This window comes from Gymnoscopelus braueri (genome assembly GCF_963280865.1).
Source record: "Gymnoscopelus braueri genome assembly, chromosome: 2".
NCBI classification, from domain to species: domain Eukaryota; kingdom Metazoa; phylum Chordata; class Actinopteri; order Myctophiformes; family Myctophidae; genus Gymnoscopelus; species Gymnoscopelus braueri.
Genome location: NC_137604.1, coordinates 20,289,179 through 20,299,377, shown reverse-complemented (window position 1 = coordinate 20,299,377; position 10,199 = coordinate 20,289,179). Strand labels below are relative to the sequence as shown.

The window sequence follows — 10,199 nt, the reverse complement described above, 5'->3', positions numbered from 1 at the left end:
TGTACTATGATTCTAGCAGTGGTGGATGAAGAACTCAGATGTTTTAGTTAAGTAAAAGTAGCAATACCGCAATATAAACAGTCTTGGCATCAAAATGTACTTACAGCATCAAAGTAAATGTACTCTCATATGGTTTCACATTTTTTCCAACATCCATAGGCTGGATGGAACATAACAGTAATAGAATCACCACCAGCAGAAATGATAAAATACCTTGATATCATTTTGCCAGTTTAAAACACTGGTGTATGGAATCGTGTTTGACAGTTATGCATAAAAAATGGATTCTCATCTTTTTTTTCCCTTCATTTTTCCTCTGTATTCAAGTTCCGTTTCTTAAAAATTCATCAAGAAATAATTACACTCTGGAATGAAATGGAGTGAAATATCAAAATATCCAAAACAGTCAAGAAAGTTTCAACACTGTATACTACAAGTACAGTGGAGTATACAGTGAAGTTTTTCTTTGGTACAGCACTGTTATGGAGTCAAGTACTTGTACTGAACACTGTACTAGACTAATCTAGTACAGTGTTCAGTACTCAACTCAAGTAAATGTAACTTGCTTACATTACGTTCCAGCATTAAATATTACACAAGGAGTCCCTATTTTTATTAGAATATGTTATGTATGCCAAATAATAGCATTCAACATTTCACCTCCAGCATCATTTCAATGGAAATAATGTGTATAATACGAGAGACATTGAGGCAGCTCCGTTCTTTGACATGTTTATTCAAGTTTTTGCATCAGAAAAAAAAAACATTATATGAAAAGTCCATGAAACAAATTAACACCATCTTGATTGAACTATGATCAGTATTCACAGTGTATAAAACAGAGGATGATTTGTTCACCCTGTTGGAACAGTCTCTGTGTGCAGTCTCATCAGACAGAAACATTGTTCATTAAACTCTAATAAATTAAACACATGGTCCAGTTCAAGATTCTGAACAGTTAAGGCATCATATACATAACCTTGAGCATGACTGCGATTGTCTCCTGAATTGAAACAGAATGAAACAGGAAATGAAAGCAACAGTTATGTTTGACAGGTCGATGCACAGTTGTTAATAGTTCATTCAGTTGTTGATTGCAGTGATTTACATTTCGGACCATACATTGGACCAAGGCACAAACACGCACAAGAAAGAAGTCCAAAGTCACAATTTGTCTATAAAATAAGTTATAGTGAACGATACATTCAAATCTGTTCAAGATAATGCAACAAACCTGAGAATTGTCTCAGTATTTTAAACTGAGTAAACCATTTATTTGGTTCACGTTTCAAGTCATTTCTGTATGTGAAAATATATCAATATATTACCCCTGCAATATCTAACCCAAACTCAAGGTTATCCTTCTGGCAAAAAGGGTTTATTAAGTGGACTTAATGGTCCATAAAAAAATCTGTTTTGTTACGTCATCATTTACTTTGAAAAATACTCTCTGATTGAAAGAAATCAGAGAAGAAATTGATTTTAAGAGTAATAATAAACATTCAACATAAACTGATAACCTTTGATGTTGCACAGTATAATACAACTGGTATATTAAATTAAACATGGGCAATTGTTAAATGTAGAATTTTAAGTAAAGCAAAATCCTTCCAAATGTTGACAGCTTAGTTACTATACAATACACCATTATGTACAAAATATATCCAGTCATTTGCCTAAAAAATCGACCACTATAGGACCTGTGCAGTCCTCAATAACATGATGCTCAGATGAAGTTTAAGTCATTCTAGCTTTTTTCCCGGGGGCTGATAAGAACACATATCTTATTGTATTCTGATGTCAGCTGTAGTGACGACGAGAGGCCAGATGTCATTCTGAAGATGCCGGTTCCGTGAGTGAGCCAAGGAGACTTTCCTCTGCCAGCTGACACAGGTATTTCTGTGAAGAAATGGAACAAATCAAGTAAACCAACAAACATCTAACGTCTCAACAAACAACAAATCTAAGAAATCTAAAAAATGCTAAATGAGAAAGCATAAATCTTTTAGCAACTCGCATCAACTAATGTATTAGATTGGATCTTACTGTTTAAGTTTATTTATGGAGTATGAACATGACAGAAGACAACTGAGTAAATCTTTTTGTTTAGTTAATTTTTTTTGTTATTTTCGCTAGTCTGTGTAGAGAGACAGGAAATACGAGAGTAGGGGAGTGACAGTCAGGCAGCCAATCGAACCAGGGACTTGCCGCCAGGCATTAGCGCCTATGTGGTGGTACACGGCACGCCCTAAACATTCAGCCATCAGGCCGCCCAGACTGAATAAAGCTCAACTTATCCTCCACTGCAAGACTAAAATAAATGATCTGCAAGCTAATGCCCCGCCAGAAGGCCCAGATCAGCAAGCAAAAAAGCAAGCTGTTGAAAGGTCAGTGCTGTAGGATGAGGTGCAAGAAGCAATAAATACTCTAGATGAATCATCACCACACACACACACACACACACACACACACACACACACACACACACACACACACACACACACACACACACACACACACACACACACACACACACACACACACACACACACACACACACACACACACCAGATGTCTGCACTCCTTTTTCCCCCTCTACACCAAATCTCTTCACCGAAAATTGAAACTTTCGCCAAATGTTCGCCTATTTTAGCCGAATGTTCGCCTATTATGACATGAAATAGGTACGCTTGGGTGGTTAAATAGCTATTTTAATTGATTCCTGCAAGGCACAGACTGCTAAATACAAAAAGTGATAAATAAGTTAGCTAAATGAATTAGATAAAATCTAACCATTCAGAAAGATGGAGAACAAAACCTGGACACGTTCACTGTAAGGCCGCTTCAATGAGGTACACACACACATAGACACACGCAAGGACATTCAGGCACACACTCGCTCATTCAAATACACACAGCTCATACACGGCTTTGACAGACAGCACAACTGTTTTTGAGATTTTTGCTGTTTCGGAATGTAATCCATCAAATGTTAGGGAATCTCTCCTCTTCTGGCCAGCCTCAGCTGTGCTAATGGAAGGGGGAGACGGGAAAGGCCACAGTGCTGGGTGCTGAATGGCCACTAATGAGAAACTCAATACATTTTCAAATGTGTGTGTGTGCGTGTGCGTGCGTGCGTGCGTGCGTGCGTGCGTGCGTGCGTGCGTGCGTGCGTGCGTGCGTGCGTGCGTGAGTGCGAAGGTACGCATGTGTCCATCTGTCTGTGAGTGCATTCGAATGTATTCCCAAAAGCAAAATAACAAATCTAAAAAATGCAAAATGAGAAAGCATGCATGTAGGTGTTAATTTAAGTGTGAAATCGGTCAAAATCAACATCCCCACAACACTATGGGTGGTGGATTACTTAGGGGAATGCATATTAATGACCACTTTCAACCTGGCATCCCTATTCTGGGCATGTCATTATAGGCAAATATTGTAATACATTTCCGAAGAAAGAAAAAAAAGCAGATCTATAACGTGTCACATCGGACCACACGTGAGCTGGTAAATCACAAACGGCTATTTTCGCTGCGCATTACCATCATCGACAAAGTATAAAATAGAGAGCTTAAGTGGTTAAAGTTGTGCAGTCACATGGCACTGGCGAGCAGTGGCTTCCAGGTTCGAACCCGGGTCCGGGTTCAAAAGCACTGCATGCAAAGTGCCTGCCATGGGTCACGTGATGATGGCCATCCGTTACACAGACCCAGCCAGGCTAAAGGTTGTACTGTGTCTTCAGAATGATGTACAAGCGGATGACATTTCACTGCCTGGTGCCTGGCTGGTGAGTAATCTCTTAGTCACACATAATTTGCCCCGCTGAGGATCGACATACATCACACTTTATCACACTTTATCACACCTTATCACACTTTTTAAAGATGTATTAGAGATATGTGCTGGGCAGATGTGGACACGCCTTCAGATCATTGTTATCGCCGTCATTAAGTATTTGTATTACTATCCATGTTGGGATAGAAAGCTCAATTTTTGGCATTTTTAACACTAAACCCTGACCCTAAACCCAACCCGAATCCTAACTGCTGATCCTATCCTAATCCTAACGATAAAGCTAATCCTAACCCTGACCCCAACCTAAATATTGTAATAATTATAACCATATCTCTATGTCTTTCTTAGCTATGGGACCATTTCCCTCAAGGTCCCCATAAAGGACTTTTGCATGGTTTTACTATTCTTGAGACTTTGTCCCCATGTGCATAGTAACACACACACACACACACACACACACACACACACACACACACACACACACACACACACACACACACACACACACACACACACACACACACACACACACACACACACAATCAATCAATCAATACCTGTAGGTTCCTGTAGTGGACAGTACTGCGGCAGTGTGCAGTCTTTGCTGTTTCCTCGCTGGTATAGAACAGTCCACACAGCTTACAGTAGAAGCCTGTCCGAGGCACAATGAACTCCACTCCTATGGGGAGCAGCGAGAAAGTCACAGAAGATCAGCGTAGAACGATATGATTCAATGATTTCATCACAGTCACTGCATCGAATGCATAATGCTGGCTAGTCCTGTAGAGGGCTCACTGAGATACTAATTGAGCACTGCTGGCATTAGGAAATGAAGAGACACCCAGACAGCAATGTTAGATCACACCATACTAGACACACACACGCACGCACGCAACATATAATATATACTACCATACACACTGGTTAAAATAATGTTTTAATAATAAAACAAGTTGAGTGTACTAATGCATGGATTAAAGCAAAATAAAATCTCACGACAGAAAGATTTTGCATAGCCAAGTCCTAATGTGCGATTTGTGCATCAGTGTGAAAGGAGCCCCGACACACCAGCGCTGTTTCCTAAACAATTAACACACTCACGATATGTAAAATTATGATGTTTTAATAGTATTGTTCCTGCTGTTTGACATACTGCCAGGAATACAGGTGAAGAAATCACAGATTGAGGCTTTAACCTTTGCTTTTATGAAATATCCGAACATATTGCAGTTTGACCACTTCAAATGCTCTAATCTTAAAATAATAACCGGAAATATTTTCTTGCAGGTAGGCTATTTTCGCTGAGAAACATGGTTCCATAGAAGACATGCTGGCTTCTAGCGAATCCAAATGACTGAAATCAGTCGTGGCGACTGAGAACTTTAACCCATGCTAATGTAACCACAGGTCCATTTGGTTATATTTGTAACCTCTCAGACTCAAGAGTTACAAATGGATAAACTGGTGGATTCTTACGGCACAATGTCTCTTAAAGACTGAAATGGTTTTCATCGGTTTTCTAATCATTCATGACTTACAATAACGTTATAGTACTGAAGATGACAACTAGACTGAATCGTCACGATTGAAACCACTGTTGGTCTCAAAACTAAACAAAAAAGCTATTACAGCTGCATCATGAATCCCATCTATAACATTTACTCAGTTACACTTCATTACATTTAGCAACAAGTCAATATGATCCTAATTGAAGACAACAGGACAACCTTCATATCAACCATAATATACCATAATATACCATAAACCATCACTCAACCAAATGATCAATATCAATAAGCAGGCATTAAGGGAGTATTTAATAGCCCCGGGGGAGGGGAAATTCCTTTTCTGCATTCACCCTGCAGATGGATGCTCAGATGGCCCCACACACACACACACACACACACACACACACACACACACACACACACACACACACACACACACACACACACACACACACACACACACACACACACACACACACACACACACACACACACAAACGCACAAACGCATCATGCATCAGCTGGTGGCAGACACATCCATTGTGTTTGTGCTGTCACCAGCATATAGTGGCTCTGCTGCATGCTGCATTGTGTAAAGGCCTATCCAGTGGTCTTAGCGCTGACCATGTGTTTGGCTGGTGTCATTCTGGTTCTAATGATAACATAAATACACATGTCTCAGGGGTGCGTTTCACAACCTGCTCACTGAAATAGACCAGCAGCTGATACCAACACTCACCCTTCTTCATTCCAGTCAATTAGAGTGTTAATGCAACAGGTTGTTGCTTTATTTATGAATGATGCACAATAATATTTATCATTAGGCAGCGGTCTGCCTGCCCAAACAACTATCAACTGGTGGCTATGAATGGAACCCAGCTGAAGAGGAATACCATACAGAGAAATACCAAATGGAATTTCTATTTGTGGTGGACAGAACCTGGACAGTTCAGTTTTTGAAAAGTTCAAATCAAATATGATGTGCTTACCTAAAGGGATGCTGTGCTCACTGACAGCCTTGTCTTGCTCTTGAGATGGTGAGCGTGCCCCAATCTCTATCTGGTTGCTATATGGGCTATTTACTGAGTTCTGGACACCTGTAGATGAAAATTACATACATATGTATATAAGTTACTACAATCTTAATCTTTGTTCAGGGGGAAAAGTGATCAGGCCATATTTGTGTATTCAGACATCATTTTGCATTGGTTGCTTTTGTAACAATGTAACAACATAGATGCGAGTCCGTACGATGAGTCCGTCGCTTGCTGACAATAACAGATCTACAAGCTCACAATGGCCAAAAAGCTGATTTGGGCTGCCAGTGTAAACATAGCCTTCATAAACAACTGATTTGAGAAGCATAACAAATTAGAAACTAATACAACTGACCATACAACTGACCATGCAACTGACCATACAACTGACCAAATATGTTAAACAACAGTGTCAATGTGATGTTTAATAATTGTCTTTTGGTGTCAGGTTTGTGAGGTTATGTGTATTGTCCCTACTAAACAAATTAATAACTGACATGAAAATGAAGCTTCAGACCTGGCTCTTAAGTGATATTTTATAGTTTGCTGAGTAACTTACCTTTTTTAATAGTTTCCTCCTTCTGCTGGATAACTTTATTATTCATCACTGTGATTTCCGCCATGTCCTGAGTCTTGCTGCCTTCAGGTACAACATGATTTTCCAGTGGTTCCTGCAACGGCTCTCTAACGGTTACTTTATCCTCTGAGAATGTTTCCTCTACCACAGCCTTGAATTCCTGATCAGGGAAGTCACCGATATCTTTGCTTAATTGTTCAGGAGCCACTGTGCTGAGAGTCTGGCTGCCTGGACTGGCTACAAGCACAACCTCTGCTTCCTTCTCCATCGATGATGTTTCTTCCATTCCATCGCCATTCTCCTTGTCCTCGTTTTCCCCAGGAGACTCCTGTGTCTCGGTGCAACGGCTGATTTCAGATGGAGGTGCGACCTCCTCCACCACTTCCTCTGCCGTGGGCTCTTTGGTACAGGAAGCATCCTCCACCAGCTCGGGAAGGTCTGGCTCGATAATAGAGTCGTCTTCTTCGCCCACCTCATCCACAGTGACAAGCTCCTCCATGTTCTTGGGGTACCAGCACTCTCCTTCGGTGTCATCTCCACTTTCCCACTCCTCCACCTAGAAGAACAGATGAGAACAAATCAACAGGTTGCTACAATATCAATCCTCCCTCCCTCTGCAATTAATCCCGAATCTGTTGTAGAAAAGAATGCCCTTATTTAACAAAGGAGAAATAAATATATCCCCCCCCCCCTTTTTACCGAATGTGTTCCCAGATTGAGAAAATAAAGCTTACTAGGAGCCAAAGCTAAACCTTAACTTATGGTTAAATGGGTTGGAAAATGGTTTATGTACGATATTATGCCAAACCTGTGAATAGAAAATGACATGTATTCAAATTCTTACTTTGCTGTCTTTTCCTTTCTCACATTCTGTAGTCTCAGTTGGTTTGCTGCCTCGCTGAGGTGAAACAGACTTGTCTTTTCGCTGCTCATCCTGGCAAAAAGTACAACATGACCACTTATGAGTATTGCATTATATAAATGTACAGTGCCAATCTCTATTTCATATCATGAAGGTGTAATACATGCAGTAGTCCAATGTCTACTTGCTATTCGTATCAGCTCACATTAGTTTCAGCAACATTTTCTTTCTCCTGTTTCTCTGTGGTCGCGTGCTTCCTGCTTGTTTTTCGGCTTCTCCCTCTGGCTGGTGATCCATGTCTCCTGTCTTCTGCTGCTCTCTGAAGTTGCTCCTCCGACACCTCTGACTCAGAGTGCCTGGACCTGCCGTGGTAGTCCCCTCCGTCCCTCCTCTTCGACTTGGCTTCATGCCTTTGATACGGAGGAGGCCTCATGTAAAAGTCCTCCTCCACGTTCCTGTACGAGTTGAAGGGCATGCCTTGAGGGCTTCCCCGCGGGTACCAGTCTCTGTTACCCCTCGTGCTCTCTCCTCCGCCTGCAGCACCTCCACTTCCCCTCTCATCCGCCGTTCTGGGGCTGGCGCGGTCCGATGCTTTCAGGTACGGCTTCCGGCGATCAGCCATCCGTCCGTTGGGCCTGTCCTCGTCCATGTTGCCTCCATTCCTCCACAGCAGTTCCTCCCTTTCCCTTTCCTCCTCACCCCTCCGCGGGTGGGCCGACCAGTCCCAGGAGCCACGGCGGGGGCCCAAACCGTTGCTGCCTCTCTCGGGGCCCCTGCCGCCGGGCGCCCCCTGTGGGCTATGGGCTGAGCTACAAGAGGTAAAACTGGGGCTGTGGGACCGAGGGCTCAGAGAACGACTGACGGGACTGCGGGAACGTGCTCTCTCTGGGAGGTAGCTGGAGGAAATAGACATTAGATAAGATTAGAGGGAGTGCTCTCAGAAAGAGTCTTTATAGCTTTATGATTGTGTTCTATACACGCTTCGTATTATAATCTGTCAAACTTACACATTAAAGAAATTTACTGCAACAAGGCAAAGTGCTGGAGGGCAATCAATATTCCCATATTCCATTAGTGAACGTGGTTGGGCTTTTAGCATCACAATGATCTACTTTTGCTATGTAACAAAGTGCTTTCCCTAGATATAACCATGCCATGTTTGGTCATCCTAGGCCTAACAGTATAGCAGATATTCTCCAGACAAGATCTCAGACAAACAAAGGAAGGGCTGAAGTTTGGATGGTTGGAAAGGATGGACAGAGTGCAAACATAGCCTGAGTAACAGTACACATCTTCAATGCAGCATTTCAATCCAGCAGAAAAGTAGACTTACTTGTCAATCGCCTGTATCTCATCTCTTCCTCTTTGGCTGTTGAGATCATTGATGATGGAGTCCACATCTTTACCAGGTTTCTTATAGCAAATACATAAAAACAAATCTGCATTATGATACAATATTATGACAATTTCAGTGCATGACAGAAATTGGCACAATTACAACTCAAGCATTTAGCAGACGGTCTTATCCAGAGCGAGTACAAAAACAGAGTAAACGGAATGAACAGTAGTTCACAAGCAACAGGTTAACACATGAGTAGAGTGCAAAGAAAACACTGTAGTGGTTCACGTAACTAAATCTCCTATTAGATGAACCTAGCATACTGTAACTGATAAAGTAACCTTACCTTCAGTTGTAGCTCCTTGTATCTCTTGGACATCCGTATGAGAAGTTTCTGATCATTAATCATGGCTGGAGTCAACTGGTAGTATTGAACCATGGCCTGAGCTGCCTCAACATATGCCATCTCCAGAAAGGCCTGATGGGAGAACAGCCAATTTAAGCTCGATGTATAATTTGCCGTACGACGGAGTCGCATACCGAAATAGCCGATATACAATCTCACAGCGCGTCGCACCTGCGACGCATTGCGAGCTTGTAGGTCAACTCTCCTCAGTGCACAACACCGTCATATGACGGAACATAAATTAGGCATCAAACGACAGTCCTTTCCTCACAGTTTTATGGTCTTTCTTGCTACATGCATATTTTGCATAGCCCACGTCAAACTACATGCATACAGATCTTTTAAATTATTATCACTTGAGATCTTATTTTATGGCATAATAAATCATTGATCCAGATTGTGAATCTGATAGGGGTGAATGTGCCATTCATAGCTCCGATGAATGGTAGGTCGGAGCATGAGTTAGACATCACAGACTGTAGTAAAGTGATCTATTTGTTATGACAAAACGCATGATATTACATAATATGTCAGAGGTAATTGTCCCCCCCAGTCAAATATGTAAGCGGCTCACTGTGTGATGAATGACCCATAAGCCTCTCGGACAGTTCCAAGCTATGTATATATAGTACAGTCGATGGTTCCATGTCAAGGTTTTACGGTATATAAAGAAAT

The 10,199-nt window shown here is 41.7% G+C and overlaps 1 protein-coding gene across 2 annotated transcripts in view; it reads right to left on the bottom strand.

Moving 5' to 3' along the window:
* Positions 1–744: 744 nt before the first annotated feature.
* Positions 745–10,199, bottom strand: part of rbm20 (RNA binding motif protein 20) — a 73,577-nt gene continuing 64,122 nt past the window's right edge. For both annotated transcript variants that reach the window (XM_080446103.1, XM_080446104.1), the window contains exons 7-14: positions 9,465–9,596; positions 9,113–9,192; positions 7,985–8,675; positions 7,762–7,851; positions 6,900–7,473; positions 6,293–6,400; positions 4,353–4,474; positions 745–1,899 (exon numbers count right to left, since the gene is read on the bottom strand). In XM_080446103.1, coding sequence (XP_080302229.1) covers positions 1,831–1,899; positions 4,353–4,474; positions 6,293–6,400; positions 6,900–7,473; positions 7,762–7,851; positions 7,985–8,675; positions 9,113–9,192; positions 9,465–9,596 — 1,866 coding nt within the window. In that variant the 3' untranslated portion in view covers positions 745–1,830. The remainder of the gene's footprint in view (positions 1,900–4,352; positions 4,475–6,292; positions 6,401–6,899; positions 7,474–7,761; positions 7,852–7,984; positions 8,676–9,112; positions 9,193–9,464; positions 9,597–10,199) is intronic.